The sequence below is a fragment of the Schistocerca cancellata genome, chromosome 1 (assembly GCF_023864275.1).
Source record: "Schistocerca cancellata isolate TAMUIC-IGC-003103 chromosome 1, iqSchCanc2.1, whole genome shotgun sequence".
In the NCBI taxonomy this organism is placed as follows: domain Eukaryota; kingdom Metazoa; phylum Arthropoda; class Insecta; order Orthoptera; family Acrididae; genus Schistocerca; species Schistocerca cancellata.
Window position 1 is genome coordinate 594,132,721 of NC_064626.1, and position 21,562 is coordinate 594,154,282.

The window sequence follows — 21,562 nt, forward strand, 5'->3', positions numbered from 1 at the left end:
TTCCGTCAGTGTAGATGACACAGTAGATATCATATTTGGGAGGAGTTGCACTCGTAGCATATTCTGACCAACATGATTTCAGTTTTGCGTGTTTTGACACACCAGACGCAGCGATTGCTGGGTTCTGATTTAGACGTGACGGTGACACAGGCTCAAAGTCTCATTGGCTTACTGTTTGCTGCATAAGGTTAGCCTGCTGGCAGCATGTTAAGGTAGCTTAAAGGAGTATTCGATCTGAACTGCAGAATCACGTAAATGTGTATTTAGGGATTCCAGAATTGAGTTGATATTACACAGCAATACTTGCCATGTTGTTGGCACCGTGGGTCAGGAAGGTCGCTAAGTTTTACAATAGAGGTTATAAGTCAGTGCTCACAGAAATATTGTTTATTGGTTGAACCGGTTTCGACACTTTAGTCGTTTTAATAGCGCTGCGAAAAAAGAAAGAATGACTAAAAACACCTGTCAAATTTATAGTGACAAATGAAAGAAACAGCTAACGAGTATACTACATAAAATGTCGTTGGCTGCGTCTGAACGTAGTAGAAGTGAGCATCAACGAAGGAGGTGGCTTACAAAACACTCGTTCCACCTATATTTGAGTATTGCTCATCAGTGTGGGATCCGAACCAGGTCGGGATGACAGAGGAGATAGAGAAGATCCAAAGAAGAGCGGCGCGTTTCGTCACAGGGTTATTTGGTAAGCGTGATAGCGTTATGGAGACGTTTAGCAAACTCAAGTGGCAGACTCTGCAAAAGAGAGGCGCTCTGCATCGTGGTGTAGCTTGCTGTCCAGGTTTCGAGAGGGTGCGTTTCTGGATGAGGTATCGAATATATTGCTTCCCCCTACTTATACCTCCCGAGGACATCACGAATGTAAAATTAGAGAGATTCGAGCGCGCACAGAGGCTTTCCGGTAGTCGTTCTTCCCGCGAACCATACGCGACTGGAACAGGTAGGATAGGTAATGACTGTGGCATGTAACGTGCCCTCCGCCACACACCGTTGGGTGGCTTGCGGAGTATAAATGTAGATGTAGATGTAGATGCTAAGATATCTTACTAGAGAACTGAGTAGTGCTAGCCACCCGAAGTCCTGCAATAGCTAGACGTGTCTGCACGAACTAATAAATTTTGGTATTACTCAGGCTTGAGTCACAGTGGCCTTTTCAGTCTTTCGAGGCATGGGCTTAACATTAAGGTCGTCAAAGCTTTGTGAAACAAATTTAGGAGAAGTCTGAGTAAATAAGCAATGCGATGTCGAGTTATTTGTAGACTGTGGTAACTGAAATGAGGTGTGTGATACCACAAGTCACCGTTTAACTTCCTTAGAGTTTACATTTTCAGCATGGAATCAAGTGTAGGTCTTATTCGTAAGGTGATTTTTAAAATCGACGTCTGTACACAAAATTCATTGCGTAGCACAGTACTAACAAACGTTCTTCGCATTCCATTCACCTGTTGTATCTTCAGAGTCAATACACGTCTGCTTTCATTGCTTCCACTGAATTTCTACACGTCATCTTCTGCGAGGTCATTCAAGGGTTCCGCCAGTTTTGTCTTCTGTCGGTGTGCAGGATCACGTCTGTCGTAAACTGCGAGTCCATTGAAACTTTGTTGATCGATCTTCAAGAAGCTTATCACAAAACAAGGGCACAGTTTAAGCTCGGAAAGCAAGCGCTAATATGCAACGGCAAACAGTTTCTCAGCAATAAGAGCAGTTTCCTTTCATTAGTGTCGATGTACGACTAGTAAGTGAACGTAGTTACACCAACCGTGTAGAAATAACTGGTCTCATATTTTGGTTGTGATTGTACCGTTGCTTTAGTCTCGTGATCCTCCCCACAGGGTGTACGTGGGTCCGAAGCTGCTGATCTTCGCGACGGAACCGGAGGACGTGCAGCGTGTGCTGATGGCGAAGACGCTGACGCACCGCGACAACTTCTTCGTGAACGCGGTGACTGCCTTCGTGGGCGACGGACTGCTCACTACCGGCGGCCGCCAGTGGCGGCAGCACCGTCGAGCCGTCATGCCCGCCTTCCGGACCGAGGTACTCACTTGTGTGTGTGGGACCAAACAGCTGAGGTCATCAATCCCTAGACTTACCCACTATTTGAGCTAACTAATGCTAAGAACAACACACACACCCATGCCCCCGAGGGAGGACTCGAACTTCCGGCGGGAGGGAGGAGGGGGGGAGGGGGTACTCCCTTGGATGCGTCAAGTACACGACACGTTGTAATGATCTGGAATGGGTCAGCTTACACGAGATGAACAGTTTGACTTTTCTACTTTTGCGGAGTGGTAGGGGAATTTTAGCACAGGTATGATTACGTGCACTATGTTTCACAACATTTATGAAACGCAATTAATATCAGGCATCATAGACAAAATATTTGTTTAACTCAAAACGTGTCAACATATTATCCCGAGAATAGGTTTAAGAAACTTAGACTAAAAAGTCAGTATTATAATAACAGAACTGTGTCAAAAATCGACCGAGAGGAGTTTTGCTGATTGCTACCCTGTAACTGAGGACAACACCTGGGTGCAAATAACTGTTTCATATCGCACTACCCAGATGTGGGAGGGTCACAATTCTGTTTCCGAGGAAACAGTGAGTAGCCGAAAGGACCGACTAGTCAGTGGAAAAATTATGAATATATCCGAAGGGGCAAACAGAGTGATCCAGAACGTGAAAACCGAGAACTGTCAACAACTTACAGACAATGCCATAACAGCAACCCGAGAAACCAGCTAAGAACAAGCAAGTAACTATGTACAAAAGCAAAGTCGTCTATTGGGAAGCTTCGGAAACATCAACACAACTGGACGAGAAAATGCACACACACTTTCCTCTGCTGGCATCTATGACCGAGCGGTTCTAGGCGCTTCAGTTCGGAACCGCGCTGCTGCTACGGTTGCAGGTTCGAATCCTGCCTCGGGAATGAATGTGTATGATGCCATTAGGTTAGTTAGGTTTAAGTAGCTCTAAGTGTAGGGGACTGATGACCTCAGATGTTAAGTCCCATAGTGCTTAGAGCCATTTTTTGCAAATAAAAAGCGAACAATTAAACATCAAAACAGAAGAACAGCAAAAAGCGAAATACTGAATAAGAAAAATAAAAAAATCTTTAAAAACTCAAAAATGGCACGTGCTAGAACATTTTGAAAGGTATATTCGGATTCTACACACAAAAATACATACTAGTTGATGTATCATATCCCACATGCAAAGTGGCTGTTGACTAGTGTTATTTGCATTAAAATGAGTAGGACACGAATTGTTCGTTGATAGGGAAAAAGGGAAAACCAACGCCAATGGAGTAATACAGCTAATATATAGGATATCATCAACATTGTATACAGCTATACTCACACCTATCCGCCACCTCACGAGTATCAATAAAGAAGTCTCACACATGTGGAGCTCACAATGCTGTCGTTGTCGTGACGCGGAAACGGAGCGATTTATATGACATCTGAAAGGCCATAATCATTGATGTTCGGACTAAGCCCGGAAGAATGTTCGAAACGGGTAAGTTTTTAATCTGTTCCTGTGCCGCCGTGGTTGAAGTATACAGCCCGCGGCAAAATGACACTATCCAAAACCGGCGCCTAGGCAACCTTGATTTACCTAGGCCGATAGACGACATGGGGGGAACACCGGCTGCAGAGATGTGTACGAACGAATAGACGTGCAACTGTTGAGCAACTGACGGCCCAGGTGAACTAAGGGGCTACCAACGGCGTCTCTTCAACGCCCGTTCCACGAACGTTGCTGCGCGTGGTAATTTGCAGCAAATGCGTGATTCATGCACCCATGCTGTCTGCTATTCATTAAAATTCAGAGTATCTTCCGGTATTCAGAGCAAGAGTGTACTGATTCTGCCACCGACCGCCATTGCGGCTACTCATGACGCAACGGTAACTCAGTGGGCAGACGAAAGGAACGTTTCAGAGCAAGAAGGACCAAGTTCTTGTAGGCCGTAATATTTCCTTTCTCTTCACCAGACAACTGTTTTATGCGCGGCGTTAGGGCGTACTGGTTGATGATACTCATAGATATGTCTCTCCTATACAATTGCAGCAGTTTGCTTGCATTTCGTCCTTACATTCAGACCTTTCGCAAGGGGCAGCAGTCTTACTTCCATACCTATGTCGACCGGTGAAACAGCATTTTGTTACTCTTAAAGCTTTCCCAGCGGCTTTGTTGTAAACAGTCTTCATGGGTTTGCCACCGGATGACGTGCAAATTTCACAATAATTCCTCGGAGCAAATGTCCGACTACTTCAGGTGGTTGACCTTTGCTGGTGGCTAGGTAAGACTGACGGTATCTGCACGTCGACGCCCCTTATGTACACCGAAGCGCAAAAGAAACTGACGTAGGCATGTGTATTCAAATACAGAGATATTGAAACCTCCCCTTGGAAAAATTAATGAATTACTGTGCTGATAAACCTCTTGCGTTATTTTATTTTCAAACAGGTGGGCAAAACTGAACGCACTCAGACATTTATCTCTCTACTTATTCTGATCAGCACTAAACTGACACAATATTTTTTAGTGCAACGCAATCTGACTTTCAATAATCTCTACAAAAGAGTGGCCCTGACTAACAATAACCTATACCTTTCATAAATCACTTACCTCACAAAAATCTTCGTTACTCGAACTACTGCAATACAGCTAGCGCCAATACTGCCATCTAAATAAAAGATTCTAACTACTGAACACACTAACTACTGATAGGCATAGTTAGCAAATGAAATATTTTGATAGAGAACAAAAAATGTATTTACCTTAATAGTGTTCAAAAGTCATAATATGTATATCAGTTCATGACATCCAGTCTTACGAATTTCATTTTTCTGACGGACACACGTCCAGATCATCCGCTCTCAAAACTCTGCCATCTCACTTCCCACATCCACCACTGCTGGCAGCTTACCTCCAACTGCACAACGCTACGCGCTGTTCACATCCAACTGCCCAACACTACAATAGCAAATATTCCGACAATGCCAATCAGCCACTGATTGCACACAGCACAGTCAGTGATTTTCATACAGAGCGCTATGTGTCGTTACCAACATAAAAACCTGAACAGCCTACTTACAATATGTAAACAGGCAGAATAGGGCGCCGCGGTCGGCAACGCCTATGTGGCAGCAAGTGTCTGTCGCAGTTGTTAGATCGGTTACTGCTGCTACAATGGACGGTTATTAAGATTTAAGTGAATTTGCACGTGGTGATATCGGCGCACGAGGGATGCGGCACAGCATCTCCGAGGTAGCGATGAAGTGGGTATTGCCCGCAGCGGTGGCCGTGCGGTTCTGGCGCTGCAGTCCGGAACCGCGGGACTGCTACGGTCGCAGGTTCGAATCCTGCCTCGGGCATGGTTGTGTGTGATGTCCTTAGGTTAGTTAGGTTTAAGTAGTTCTAAGTTCTAGGGGACTTATGGCCGAAGATGTTGAGTCCCATAGTGCTCAGAGCCATTTGAACCATTTGAAGTGGGTATTTTTCCGTACGACCATTTCACGAGTGTACCGTGAATATGAGGAATCCAGTAAAACATCAAATCTCCGACATCGCCACGGCCGGAAAAAGATCCTGCAAGAACGGGACCGACGACTACTTCAACGTGACAGAAGTGCAACCCTTTCGCAAATTGCTGCAGATTTCAATGCTGGGATATCAACATGTGTCAGCGTGCGAACCATTCACGGAAACATTATCGATATGGGCTTTCGGAGCCGAAGGCCCACTCGTGTAACCTTGATGACTGCATGACACAAAGCTTTACGCCTCGCCTGGGCCTGTCAACACCGACATTGGACTATTGATGACTGGAAACATGTTGCCTGATCGGACAAGTCTCGTTTCAAATTGTATCGAGCGGATGGACGTCTACGGGTATGGAGACAACCTCACGAATCCATGGACCCTGCATGTCAGCAGGGTACTGTTCAAGCTGGTGGAGGCTCTGTAATGATGTGGAGCGTGTGCAGTTGGATTGATATGGGGCCCCTGATACGTCTAGATACGATTCTGACAGGTGACACGTACGTAAGCGTCCTGTGTGATCACCTGGATTCATTTGTATTGTGCATTCCGCTATCCATGGGCAATTCCAGCAGGACAATGCGACACCCCACACGTCCAGAATTGCCAGAGAGTGGCTCCAGAAACACTCTTCTGAGTTTAAACACTTCCGTTGGTCATCAAACTTCCTAGATATGAGTATTATTGAGCGTATCTGAGATGCCTTGCAACGTGCTGCTCAGAAGATATCTCCACCCCTCGTACTCTTACGGATTTATGGACAGCCCTGTAGGATTCATAGTGTCAATTCCCTCCAGCACTATTTCAGACATTAGTCGAGTCCATGCCACGTCGTGTTATGGCACTTCTGCGTACTCGCGTGGGTCCTACACGATATTAGGCAAATGTACCAGTCCTTGACTCTTCAGTGTAGAACATACGCGCGAAGAATGTGCAGGCGCGTAAATCAAGCATGCGCAATGATTGCTCTGCGATTTTCGGCAGAGGGCGTTTGAATGTGGCACCATCTATCTGCAAATCATTGCGCATGCGTGATATCCGCACCTGCGCATTCTTTGCGCTTTTGTTCTATATACGGCGTGTCGACTCGCGGATGCTGTCAGTTGTACGTAGCCATCAGCAAAGTTCAACCACCGGAAGATGTCGGACACTTGCTCCGAGGAAATATTGTGGAATCTGCACATTACCATCCGGCGGCAACCCCCCCCCGAACACTATTTACAGCATTTTGTTAATTATCATATCATTCTGCGTCATGAGCATAGGTGTTGTACTATGTCTGGGGACAAGGCAGTAAGGTGACGTCATCGACAATAGCCGATATTTCGATTAGATGCATACACTGTCATTTGAAATTCCTTTACACATCGCTTACTTGCTTCAGTTTTGCCTTGAAAATGAAAAGATTGCACCTGTAGAAATACCATCAGCTGTGTATTTTAAAAATCTATATCTCCAGCGGTTTCGCTCATGGACCTTGGTAATGCCTTCTCCGATGGTTTTTTAGATCTTTGTTAAGATTGGTGTCAGTACGACAAATGTGAACGATTTGGCACAGATAACCATTAGTGTGGTGTCTCTCGCCCCCTGACTCTTTTTGCAACATCTCTGGAATGTAGCGGATTTGCTGATAGCTCAGTGCTGATGGCCCAGAGCAGTCTGTCAAAGCCATACACATATTTACGAACTAGTGGTGCACTGAGAGAAAGCTGATGCGACCGATGTTTACCGCCTTACGGAGACAACGCTTTGGAGAATGTGCGGCAGTATGAATTAACGGCACAGAGTCTGATGTTGCCATTTTTAAAGTAAGACGAGGACTTCATACCAAAATAATGTGATTTGTTTATGTATTTTGACCCTGAGTACTTTGGATGTACACTTTTGAAGGATTAATTTATCCAGATGAATGAGCTTGATTACGAAACGAGTTGTTGTGGATTACGTGCCTAATACTGGTGGTTGTATGATTAAATATTTATAGCGATGCTGAGTTCACTGTCATGCTCTTCAAACCGCTGTTAAACGATTCCGGCCTTTTGACACACAGTTACCCTGCTGGAACATGCTGTCGCCGACAGGGGAGATGCACTAGAAGAGATGCACGTGGTCCCCAGTACGAGGTGCATTCAAGTTCTAAGGCCTCCGATTTTTTTTCTCCGGACTGGAAAGAGATAGAAACATGCACATTGTTTTAAAATGAGGCCGCGTTCATTGTCAATACGTCCCAGAGATGGCAGCACCGTACGGCAGATGGAATTTTACCGCCAGCGGCGTGAATGAGAACTGTTTTAAATACTTAAAATGGCGACGTTTTCCTTACTTGAACAGCGTGAAATCATTCGTTTTCTGAATTTGCGTGGTGTGAAACCAATTGAAATTCATCGACAGTTGAAGGAGACATGTGGTGATGGAGTTATGGATGTGTCGAAAGTGCGTTCGTGGGTGCGACAGTTTAATGAAGGCAGAACATCGCGTCACAACAAACCGAAACAACCTCGGGCTCGCACAAGCCGGTCTGACGACATGATCGAGAAAGTGGAGAGAATTGTTTTGGGGGATCGCCGAATGACTGTTGAACACATCGGCTCCAGAGTTGGCATTTCTGTGGGTTCTGTGCACACAATCCTGCATGACGACCTGAAAATGCGAAAAGTGTCATCCAGGTGGGTGCCACAAATGCTGAGGGATGACCACACGGCTGCCCGTGTGGCATGTTGCCAAGTAATGTTGACACACAACGACAGCACGAATGGGACTTTCTTTTCGTCGGTTGTGACAATGGATGAGACGTGGATGTCATTTTTCAATCCAGAAACAAAGCGCCAGTCAGCTCAATGGAAGCACAAAGATTCACCGCCACCAAAAAAATTTCGGGTAACCGCCAGTGCTGAAAAAATGATGGTGTCCATGTTCTGGGACAGCGAGGGCGTAATCCTTACCCATTGCGTTCCAAAGGGCACTACGGTAACAGGTGCATCCTACGAAAATGTTTTGATGAGCAAATTCCTTCCTGCACTGCAACAAAAACGTGCAGGAAGGGCTGCGCGTGTGCTGTTCCACCAAGACAACGCACCCGCACATGGAGCTAACGTTACGCAACAGTTTCTTCGTGATAACAACTTTGAAGTGATTCTTTATGCTCCCTATTCACCTGACCTGGCTCCTAGTGACTTTTGGCTTTTTCCAAGAATGAAAGACACTCTCCGTGGCCGCACGTTCACCAGCCGTGCTGCTATTGCCTCAGCGATTTTCCAGTGGTCAAAACAAACTCCTAAAGAAGCCTTCGCCGCTGCCATGGAATCATGGCGTCAGCGTTGTGAAAAATGTGTACGTCTGCATGGCGATTACGTCGAGAAGTAACGCCAGTTTCATCGATTTCGGGTGAGTAGTTAATTAGAAAAAAAATCGGAAGCCTTAGAACTTGAATGCACCTCGTAATGAAAGCTTAGTCCAAAGCTACCACGATGTCTTCGATTACTACCAAGACGTCGCGGGGACCCGGGTGAATATCCGCAATAGCCTGCATCCGTGGGGTGACGCATGTTACGAGCAGTTGTTCTCCTGGATGACGGTGTATGCGAACATGACCATGTATCTGGTTGGTTGATTTGGGGGAGGGAACCAAGCAGCGAGGTCATCTGTCCCATCAGATTAGGAAAGAGTGAGGAAGGAACTTGCTGGAAGCGATTTAGGGAAATCACGAAAAACCTAAATGAGGATGGGCGGATGCAGGTTTGAACCGACGTCCTCCGAAAATGAGTCCAGTGTGCTAACGACTGCGCCACCATCTATCTGGCGTAACAATAAATGTGCTTTATCCGACCAGGTGACACGTTTCCATTGGTACAACGCCAAATCTCCTGTGCTCACTGTATTCATCATTGACGATGTTGTTGTTCAACATGGGAACAGGTAGTGGTCGTCTTCTGCAGAGGCCGATATTGAACGGCGTGCTCTGGAACACTCGTGCCTGCGCCATATTTTTGGTGTGTCGCCAGGTCTGCTACAGAATGCCGCCTTTGCTGCTTTACAGAACGGACACGACTCCAGCCTCCACGTTCTGCGATGAGGTAGGAGCGTCCAACAACTTGTCGCCTACTCGTGGTTTCACAGCCCTTAAACCACCGTTCACATAGCGTGTGGGCAAAAATATGGAAACACGTAAAACACTATACGTTACAATGTCTACTATGGCGTAGATAAACCGTTGGCATCCGAAATATCTCCCAGTCGTCTCGGGATAAATACTGGTTGCCCATGGTTACTAAGCGAATCTTATATCATTCGTTCTGTAAAATAGTGGAAAGTTCAGGCAGGGAACGATGATGGAGGTGGACTGCAATCACCCGCCGTTCTCTGCAAAGTGTACCACAAAGACTCAATAATATTGACATCTCCTGACTGTGGTAGCCAGCGATATGACAAGCCATCCTCGTGCTCGCAAGAGCAGCACTGGACTATGCGAGCTGTGTGAACAGCGGCCCTGCCCATTGGGTAATAGACATCGTACCATGGGATGTGAGGCGGTAGGGAGCAGGTTGGGAACTGGTAAGGTGCTGAGTTAACAAAACTGCATATAATTAAAAAGTAATTTGTCATCAAAAAACAACTCAACATTTTACAATTAGTAAAGTACACAATTTATTAGTGTGAGCACTGATGCTTGCTAAATAAGGCAATTAAACCCAAGGCTCACCAAATCGGTAAATTCGATTATTAAAATGCTTAGGTGCAAAGTGATATTTCAAAATATACAAAGATCACCGCACATTGGCGGGCCCACAGTAAAATCTCATTCCTTTTCTTGTTAGAATAATTTGGAGTACTAAGCAGTTGGGGCAAGAATTTTTAATGGCCATAAGGCGTCATTTGTTAACAATAACTATAATTGGCAACCGCACGAACGACTTAAGGCCCGACGACAAATGTCTACCACGACAAAGCTCTTTTAAGAAATTAAATTTTACATACAAATTTCATTAAGGAACAATGTAACTCACCCGTAAAGGCCAGCTTAAGGCAACACTGACCAATCTTAAGTGATGAAAATTTCACTATTCAAAAAACTTTAACAACATTTAAGGCAGGGAGAGGACAAGGTTAAGAACACAAGATGCGTCGTAGTAATTATTTTAAGCGTCTTTAAAACATACGTCTAAGTGCACCTCTTCGGGTAGGCAGGCTGTCAAGCTTATAAAAACCGAAAAATTTTGGAAATTTGTGGTAAGTTTTATGGGACCAAACTGCTGAGGTCATCGGTCTCTAAGCTTACACACCACTTAATCTAACTTAAACTGAGGACAACACCCATGCCCGAGGGAGGACTCGAACCTCCGACGGAAAAACACAGTGAGCGTTACGGTGCAATGTCCGATCAAAAACCCCAGGTACAAGTTGTGAACTTCGTCACATCTTCATGACAAGCTGCCTAGAACATACATGGTACCACAAAAGGCCAAAGCAAACTTATACTAAAAGCCGCCTTGCTTAAATTTACTTACGCAGGATTTAGAAGGAATCAGCAGTAGCAAACCATACGAAAAAAAGCAACCTTGGCCGGTATCATATGCAGCTGAAACAAAGAACGCCAAAATAAGGCAAAACTTAATCTCAGAAGGTTACAGGGAAGCATACAATGGCACAAGCCGATCAAATATACAGAAATTATTAGCTAAGCTCGCCGGGCAGGAAAGGCAAACAAACAAATCACAATATGTTGCTGCAGAGGTGGCTAATTCGGCAAACAGCCAATAACAAGTAACGTGGATGTACTAGGATCAGCTGGATAGCTATCTTACAAAATAGATACCTTTTCCACAGATGTACGAGAAATTTACATTACCAAAAATAATCCAATCAAAGCCACAAGACCAACTAAGACCTACAGTGAGGCTCCATTTCTGGATTAGCTCTTGTTTTCAATAAACAAGGCATTAAATTATGTCTTATCTGTCCTGTAACACACATCCATAAACAAAATTAAACACTTTTCTAATAAAATACAAAACATTAATAAATAAAAGAAGGCTGGCAACCGCTGAATAGGCAATATACCAGACAAGTAGCTTACAGAAATTTTTTAACAATAAGCGTGGGCTTGCGTACACAATAACTAACCATGCTTCCCACTAACATGGTAAGCAGGAATCAAAATCCAAATTACAATCCACGTTTGCCACAAGTCGCGAATATCTGTCCAGAAAATCGGCTAAACACAGTATGGTAGATAAGTACAACCAAGCGCCTTCGCTCGCAACAGAATACAGGAGGAATGACCACAAATAGCAGCTGTATCCGAAAGGAACCAGGACGCAGTGGGTCACAAAGGGTCGCTTCCTTCAGTGATCGAGTAGCTGACAGTTCAACTCCAACAGCCGTGATGGCGCCAGCTAGGCCTTCCGACTAAGTTCAGCCCAACAGAGCGCTCACACGTCCTAGGTAAAACAGAACCTCCAACTCCCCACTCTGCTGCCAGCAAGTCACTTTTCTCTGCCTGCCGCTGCTCATGCTCCCCAGTTTCCCAGCAACGGCGCAGAGATATACTCAAGGCAGATACTACCGTTAACCGAGCGCTAAGGACGTCGCGTGCACAAGGCAAGCCTTCCGGTCCAGATGGTATACCAATCAAGTTCCTTTCAAAGTATGCAGACATAATAGCGCCTTTCTTAGCAATCGTATACAACCTCTCACTTGACGAAAGGTCTGTTCCTAAAGACTGGAAAGTAGCACATGTCACACCAATATTCAAGAAAGGAAATAGGAGTAACCCATTGAATTATAGACCCGTATCACTGACCTCAATTTGCAGTAGGATTTTGGAGCATATGCTGTACTCGAACATTATGAATCACCTTGAAGATAATGACTTATTGATACATAACCAACACGGATTCAGAAAATATCGTTCTTGCGCAACACAGCTAGCTCCTTGTTCCCATGAAGTAATGAGTGCTGTCGACAAGGGATCTCAGATTTCCAGATTTCCAGAAGGCTTTTGATACCATTCCTCACAAGCGACTATTAATCAAATTGCATGCATATGGAGTATAGTCTCAGTTGTGTGGCTGGATTCGTGATTTCCTCTCAGAGAGGTCACAGTTCGTAGTGATAGACGGTAAATCATCGAGTAGAACAGACGTGATATCTGGCGCTCTGCAAGGTAGTGTCACAGGCTTTCTGCTGTTCCTGATTTACATAAATAAACTAGGTGATAATCTGAGCAGTCCCCTTAGATTGTTTGCAGATGACGCTGTAATTTACCGTCTAGTAAAATCATCAGACGATCAATTCCGCCGGCAGGTGTGGCCGAGCGGTTCTAGGCGCTTCAGTCTGGAACCGCGCGACTGCTACGGTCGCAGGTTCGAATACTGCCTCGGGCATGGATGTGTGCGATGTCCTTAGGTTAGTTAGGTTTAAGTAGTTCTAAGTTATAGAGGACTGATGACCTCAGATGTTAAGTCCCATAGTGCTCAGAGCCAGAGCCGACCAATTCCAATTACAAAATGATCTAGAGAGAATTTCTGTATGGTGCGAAAAGTAGCAATAGGCACTAAACAAAGAAAAGTGCGAGGTCATCCACAAGGATACTAAAAGAAATCGGATAAATTTTGGGTATACGATAAATCACACAAATCTAAGGGCTGTCAATTCGGCTATATACCTTGGAATTACAATTAAGAGCAACTTAAATTGGAAGGATCACATACACTCCTGGAAATGGAAAAAAGAACACATTGACACCGGTGTGTCAGACCCACCATACTTGCTCCGGACACTGCGAGGGGGCTGTACAAGCAATGATCACACGCACGGCACAGCGGACACACCAGGAACCGCGGTGTTGGCCGTCGAATGGCGCTAGCTGTGCAGCATTTGTGCACCGCCGCCGTCTGTGTCAGCCAGTTTGCCGTGGCATACGGAGCTCCATCGCAGTCTTTAACACTGGTAGCATGCCGCGACAGCGTGGACGTGAACCATATGTGCAGTTGACGGACTTTGAGCGAGGGCGTATAGTGGGCATGCGGGAGGCCGGGTGGACGTACCGCCGAATTGCTCAACACGTGGGGCGTGAGGTCTCCACAGTACATCGATGTTGTCGCCAGTGGTCGGCGGAAGGTGCACGTGCCCGTCGACCTGGGACCGGACCGCAGCGACGCACGGATGCACGCCAAGACCGTAGGATCCTATGCAGTGCCGTAGGGGACCGCACCGCCACTTCCCAGCAAATTAGGGACACTGTTGCTCCTGGGGTATCGCCGAGGACCATTCGCAACCGTCTCCATGAAGCTGGGCTACGGTCCCGCACACCGTTAGGCCGTCTTCCGCTCACGCCCCAACATCGTGCAGCCCGCCTCCAGTGGTGTCGCGACAGGCGTGAATGGAGGGACGAATGGAGACGTGTCGTCTTCAGCGATGAGAGTCGCTTCTGCCTTGGTGCCAATGATGGTCGTATGCGTGTTTGGCGCCGTGCAGGTGAGCGCCACAATCAGGACTGCATACGACCGAGGCACACAGGGCCAACACCCGGCATCATGGTGTGGGGAGCGATCTCCTACACTGGCCGTACACCACTGGTGATCGTCGAGGGGACACTGAATAGTGCACGGTACATCCAAACCGTCATCGAACCCATCGTTCTACCATTCCTAGACCGGCAAGGGAACTTGCTGTTCCAACAGGACAATGCACGTCCGCATGTATCCCGTGCCACCCAAAGTGCTCAACTACCCTGGCCAGCAAGATCTCCGGATCTGTCCCCCATTGAGCATGTTTGGGACTGGATGAAGCGTCGTCTCACGCGGTCTGCACGTCCAGCACGAACGCTGGTCCAACTGAGGCGCCAGGTGGAAATGGCATGGCAAGCCGTTCCACAGGACTACATCCAGCATCTCTACGATCGTCTCCATGGGAGAATAGCAGCCTGCATTGCTGCGAAAGGTGGATATACACTGTACTAGTGCCGACATTGTGCATGCTCTGTTGCCTGTGTCTATGTGCCTGTGGTTCTGTCAGTGTGATCATGTGATGTATCTGACCCCAGGAATGTGTCAATAAAGTTTCCCCTTCCTGGGACAATGAATTCACGGTGTTCTTATTTCAATTTCCAGGAGTGTAGATAATACTGTGGGGAAGGCGAAACAAAGACTGCGCTTTGTTGGCAGAACACTTAGAAGATGCGACAAACCCACTAAAGAGACAGCCTACATTACACTTGTCCGTCCTCTGGTGGAATATCGCTGCGTAGTATGGAATCCTTACCAGGTAGGATTGACGGAGGACATCGAATAAGTGCAAAGAAGGACAGCTCATTTCGTGTTATCGCGCAGTAGGGGTGAGAGTGTCACTGATATGATACGCGAGTTGGGGTGGCAGTCACTGAAACAAAGGCGGTTTTCTTTGCGGCGAGATTTATTTACAAAATTTCAATCACCAACTTTCTCTTCCGAATACGAAAATATTTTGTTGACACCCGCCTACGTAGGGAGAAATGATCGTCATAATAAAATAAGAGAAATCAGAGCTCGATCAGAAAGATTTAGGTGTTCCTTTTTCCCAAGCGCCATTCGAGAGCGGAATGGTAGAGAAGTAGTTTGAAAAAGATTCGATGAACCCTCCGCCAGGCACTTAAGTGTGAATTGCCGAGTAACCATGTAGATGTAGATGTAGATGTATATGTAGGCACAGGATGGATCTGATCAGTCAAAAATGACACACAGCCCTTGGCAATAATGCGATCTTGAGAAGTTTATATGTGGCCCATGAAATACCACGATATATCTGCCCAAATCATCACTGAACCTCCGTCATGTTTCACTCTTGGGACGTAAACTCGTCCAGAAGCTGAAATAAGTTTGGAACGACCGAATGACTTTCTTTCATTACCCGATAATCCAGGTTCTATGGCTCCTACGCCATGTTTCCCTGTTACGGCCATTTGCATCACTGATGAGTGGTTTTGGAATTCCAGCGCGCCCTGCAATTCCCAGCTTGTGGCGGTCCCTTCTTGTTATTTTCGTGCTGACAGGCTTCGCGAGTGTAGCATTCTGTTCTGCAGCGACTTTTGCAGCTGTCACTGTCTTATTTTTTGTCACAATCCTCTCTAATGACCGTCTGTCACGAACACTCAACCCTCACTTCCGTCAGCATTGTCGATTAACGGATAACGTTACTCCACTTTTCCTGTATGCGCTACTAATTTTCGATACGGAGCCTCTTGAAACACAAACACTTCGGCTGCCTTGGTTACGGAAACACCCACCATACGACCTCTGACAATCTACCACGTTCGATTTCACTCAGCTCCGACATACTGCATCACAACTACTGACACTTGACACGTGTTTAGGACAATGCACTAGTGCCGTTCATGGTCAAATACAAAGGGCGTTCAAAAAGTTTTGCACAGTCGTCTCTATTTTTTTATTTTTTGCAGCAGGAGAATGAAATTTTTTGTGAACATACTTGGAACATTTAGCTATATACATTGAGCCTCCTCAATGTAGCCTCCGTCAGCTGTGACGCATTTGGCCCAACGTTCTTTCCATGATGTAAATGCACTTTGATAAAATTCTGGGGATTGACTTTTACACCATCGCTTGACACAGGAAATAAGATCTTTCTGGCTATGAAATGTTTTACCGCTCAGGTGGGCCTTCAGACTACCAAAGAGGTAAAAATCAGACGGAGCCAAGTCCGGACTGTAGGGAGGATGAGAAACGATTTTTCCAACCCATTTTCCTGATTTTCTACTGCTTCATAAGGGCTGTATGGGTTGTGGCATTGTCATGGTGCAGTCTGATGAGCTGATCCTGAAGCTGTGGTCTGTAGATTTTGATGGCATGTCGCAGCTTGTCCAGTGACAAACAGTAACAGTCCCTGTTCATTGTGGAGCCAGGTTCCAAAACGTCGGTGAAAATGACACGACACTGATCGCAGAAGAAGGTGGCCATCACCTTTCGGCCTGGTGAAAGTCTCGGTTTCATCTTCCTTGGGGGACCAGAATGACACCACTCCATGGATTGGGTTTTGCTCTCAGGTTCGGACGGAAACAACCATGTTTCATCCTGGTTATTGACGCCGTCAAAACACTGTTTCCACACTTCATTAAAGGTCTTCATGAGACCCTCGCACACATTCTTTCTCATTGTTTTCATTTCTTTAGTCAATAATCTAGGCACCCAACGTGCACAGATTTTTCTGTACACTAGAAACTGTCCCAGTGATAGCACACTACACAATGACGAATGAATCATTTCAGCAAGCTGTCGTGACGTCACACATCTGTCATTTTGGATTATTTGATCAATGGTCTTCTTATTCACATCAGTCACTGCCCTCGATGGTCTACCGCATCGTGGATTGTCTAGTAGAGGGAAATCACCTTCTTTAAACCTCTGCAACCACCACTGGATACTGCTGCGATACACTGTGTCCTCCCCATAAACAGGGAGCAACTTCCTGTGAATCGATGTGTCTTGAAGAGGAACTCCATCACCGACCGTTGTCGCAACCTGTCATCTGCTTCACGGTCCATTATGGCTCACCTGCAAATGAAAGAAAATACTTTTATATACCATCTCTTAGCTAAATGTTCCAAATATGTTCACAAAAAATTTCATTTTCCTCCTGCAAAAAAAAAAAAAAAAAAAAAAATAGAGACGACTGTCCAAAACTTTCTGAACGCCCTTTGTACGACAGCACTGCCTGCAAGCTTGGCTAGCATCTGCATTTATTTTCAGACATGCATTTGTCGCGGTGTTCCATATTTTTGTCCAACTCCTGTACATGACAATGACAGCAACACGCGAACAGTCGACCAGCTTCGCCATTTCTGATGGGCTCGTTAGAGACCCAGGCCATGACAATTTGCCATTAGTCGAAGTTGCTTATGTCAGTGAATTTCCCCATTTTGCGACCCGTATCGTCGCTGCAATGAATGATTCCCCACGCCCTCCCCCCCCCCCCCCCCCCGCGCTTAGTTTTTCTCGCTCACATACTTTCCTGCCCACAACACGATCAGGCGGCATTGAATGTCATGATGGGCAGTGGTCATAATGTTTTGGGCTGAAAGTGTGTGCCTTCCACTAAGACGAACGGTGACAGCAGTGTTTGCGCAGGCGCTGAAGAGCTTCATGGCGTCGTTCAACCACAACGCGGTGCGAGTGTGCGAGCGGCTGGCCGCGGCGGCGGGCGCCGAGACGGAGCCTTTCCCGGAGCTGTTCCTGGGGTCGCTGGACCTGGGGCTGTCCAACTTCGCCGGCGCCACGCTAGACACCGTGGAGCCGTGTCCGATGCGCAGGGCCGCCTTCGTCAGCGCCATGACCCGCGCCATGGAGATCATGCAGGTAAATCCCCAAACCGCTCATCGGTCTCCCACTTGTACCACTGCATCCTCTGTTTTCCTGTCTTGTGCGAACTTTCATTTCGGTTGAAGCATAACAATTTCAACTTATAATTTATCTCACCCGTGCATCATACACTGCCTGACAAAAATGTGAAACAACCAGAAGAGGAGGAGGAAACGAAACTTCACGGGTTGACAGGGTATGTGATATTATTTCAGTCATTACAAAATCGAGTCAAATTCATCTCTTGGCAGCAAGAGCCCACTAATCGGTATGACATTGCACCCTCTCTGGTTAAGATAGATGCACTGATTCATTTGGGAAGGGTATCATAAAGCCGTTGTATCCTCTCCTGAGCCAAGCTGACTGTCTGGTCGTTGATATCCTCGATACAGGCGCTGAGTAGATTTGACATCCGAGCTAGTCCCACATACAGGGTGATCAAAAAGTCAGTATAAATTTGAAAACTTAATAAACCACGGAATAATGTAGATAGAGAGGTAAAAATTTACGCACATGCTTGGAACGACATGGCGTTTTATTAGAGCAAAAAAAAAAAAAAAAAAAAAAAAAAAATAACACCCCATATTGCTAGAAGCGTGAAAGATCTCTTGCGCGCGTCGTTTGGCGATGATCATGTGCCAAACCGCCACTTTCGTCGTGCTTGGCCTCCCAGGTCCCCAGACTTCAGTCCGTGCGATTATTGGCTTTGGGGTTACCTGAAATCGCAAGTGTATCGTGATCGAACGACATCTCTAGGGATGCTGAAAGACAACTTCCGACGCCAATGCCTCACCATAACTCCGGACATGCTTTACAGTGCTGTTCACAACATTATTCCTCAACTAGAGCTATTGTTGAGGAATTATGGTGGACATATTGAGTATTTCCTGTAAAGAACATCATCTTTGCTTTGTCTTACTTTGTTATGCTAATTATTGCTATTCTGATCAGATGAAGCGCCATCTGGTGGACATTTTTGAACGTTTGTATTTTTTTGGTTCTAATAAAACCCCATGTCATTCCAAGCACGTGTGTCAATTTGTACCTCTCTATCTAATTTATTCCGTGATTTATTCAGTTTTCAAATTTATACTGACTTTTTGATCACCCGGTATGTTCTGTCGGGGAAAGATTTGGGAAGTTCGCTGGCAACGGCCATACCTCAACATTACGAAGACAGTTCACTGAGAACACATGCTTTGTATGGACGAATATTGTCCTTCTGAAAAATGACACCACAATACCGTCGCACGAGGTAACATACGAGTACACAGGAAGTTCGTGACGAACCGTTGTGTCGTCAAAGTTCCGTCAATCACAATCAGCCGCGACCTGAAGTCATACTCGATGGCGCTCTACACCTTGACGCCACGTGTAATATCACTGTGCCTCTTCAAAACAATGGAAGAGTGGGATCTCTCCCCAGGCCGCCTACTCTCCGACGATGGTCATCCGGGGCACAGAACAGTGATTCATCGCTGACCACAATGTGGCGCCAGTCATGAGCAGCACGTGGTTCCCCGTCGTGGCATCACCCCAAACGCAGCCGTTTGTGTGGTGGTTTTAACAGCAGCCTACGTATGCAACTGTAATTCCCTAGCACGGCCGGTTCTAGTCTCTGACCGATGGTGCAAGATGACACAGAATGTTGGACTGCGCGCGTACATATGAAGAGGTTGCGATGTGCACAATACATCGATCCTCCCTTGCGATGATAAGACATTGTCGACGGGAACTTTGGTGACGAGTGTGCTTGCCCTCACGTTCACGTGAATTTCGACATCGGACCACTGTCACACTCGAATACCCCAGAAATCTAGATATTGCACGATTCGACAGGCCGACCAGTGGAGACCCCCAATGAGGGCACTTTCAAAGTCTGTCAGGTGCTGATAATGCTTTCACACAGGAGCACGCGGCATCTCCGTGTCCTTCACAGCGATCAATCAAAATCTTTTCACGCCCATTGTGCATCGTTCCAGGTTTGTCAACAACACAAAACACGAACAACAGTAATGCACTCTAGTGGCTGTTCTGTCTGTAACAGAGAATTGGAAGCCTTATCATTTACAGTGCCTCCGATGGAGTGTACGTGTAGGAAGTCACATTGACACCCGACCAAGTCTTCTCGATGCCTCATTTTTTTTGTCAGACAGTGAATATACAGTTTACTGAGATGCAACCATTTTCTTGATCTGGTGCAGTACACAGAGAATTTAACAATAATGATATTCGTGGCTCTAACCGATTAATAAGATAACATATCATGGAATCCTGCTCAATGACTTTTAGAGCTGTTCAGAAACGGAGCCCTGACAGGAATATCATCGATGTTTGAACGAGAAGTGTCCACATTCTCTGAATATTCAAGTTCATTAAACAACAAGAAAAAGAATTGTATGTACGTGGAGTATCCCTGGTGGACAGAATATTCCACACTGCGCCGAGCGTGCAGGGGGCGACAATATTATTTCTTCTTTCAATATTTCGTCTGATAAGCGTACCGCTATATATTTACATCGAGTGGTTTTAAATCAATGACTGACTCATCGTGAAGATGTATGTACGGTTACCAGCCGGAATATCTGAAGAAGAAGTAATTTTGTCCCCGACGCTTGCTCGAGAGACGATGGAATAAGAAGAAAGTTTGCACAAGTGTTAGTTCGGAATATACTCCTCTACGCGTTTGGGGCCTATCGAAGCAGGGCAGTGATTAAGCCGTTTCTACATCTACATCTGCGCATGTACTCCTCAAGCCACCGTATTGTGGGTGGCGAAGAGTACCTTGTACCACTGCTTGTTCTTTCCTTTCCTGTTCCACTCGCAAATACAGCGAGGGAAAAACTGCTGTCTACATGCCTCCGTACAAGCCTTAATATCTCTTATCTCAGTGGTCGTTGCGCGAAATGTACGTTGATGGCAATAGCATCGTTCTGCGGTCAGCTTCTATAAATTTTCTTAATAGCGTTCTGCGAAAAGAACGTCTTCCTTCCAGGAATTCCTACTGGGTTTCACGAAGCATCTCCGTAATATTCTCGTGCTGATCGAACCTACCGGTGGCCGGCCTGAGTGGCCGGTGGTTCTAGGCGCTACAGTCTGGGACTGCGCGACTGCTACGGTCGCGGGTTCGAATCCTGCCTCGGACATGGATGTGTGTGATGTCCTTAGGTTAGTTAGGTTTAAGTAGTTCTGAGTTCTAGGGGACTGATGACTTCAGAAGTTAAGTCCCATAGTGCTTAGAGCCATTTGAACCATTTTTCGAACCTACCAGTAAAAAATCTAGCAGCCCGCCTCTGAATTGCTCCTTTACAGATGAACCACACTTTCATAAAATTCTCCCAATTGACCGAAGTGCGTCATTCCCTTCGCTACTAGCGTCCTTACGTGCCTGTTACTTTCATATCGCGTTGCAACACTGCACCTAGGTATTTAATCGATGTGTCTGTGTCAGTCAGTAGACTACTAATGCTGGGTTCGAAAATTACGTGATTGTTTTCTACATCTACATCTACATCCATACTCCGCAAGCCACCTGACGGTGTGTGGCGGAGGATACCTTGAATACCTCTATCGGTTCTCCCTTCTATTCCAGTCTCGTATTGTTCGTGGAAAGAAAGATTGTCGGCATGCCTCTGTGTGGGCTCTAA

The 21,562-nt window shown here is 46.1% G+C and overlaps 1 protein-coding gene across 1 annotated transcript in view; it reads left to right on the plus strand.

Annotated features, from left to right (window-relative positions):
* LOC126088654 (cytochrome P450 4g15-like) overlaps positions 1–21,562 on the plus strand; it is a 112,161-nt gene that overhangs the window by 14,440 nt on the left and 76,159 nt on the right. The window contains exons 2-3 of the mRNA XM_049906857.1: positions 1,848–2,049; positions 17,685–17,912. Coding sequence (XP_049762814.1) covers positions 1,848–2,049; positions 17,685–17,912 — 430 coding nt within the window. The remainder of the gene's footprint in view (positions 1–1,847; positions 2,050–17,684; positions 17,913–21,562) is intronic.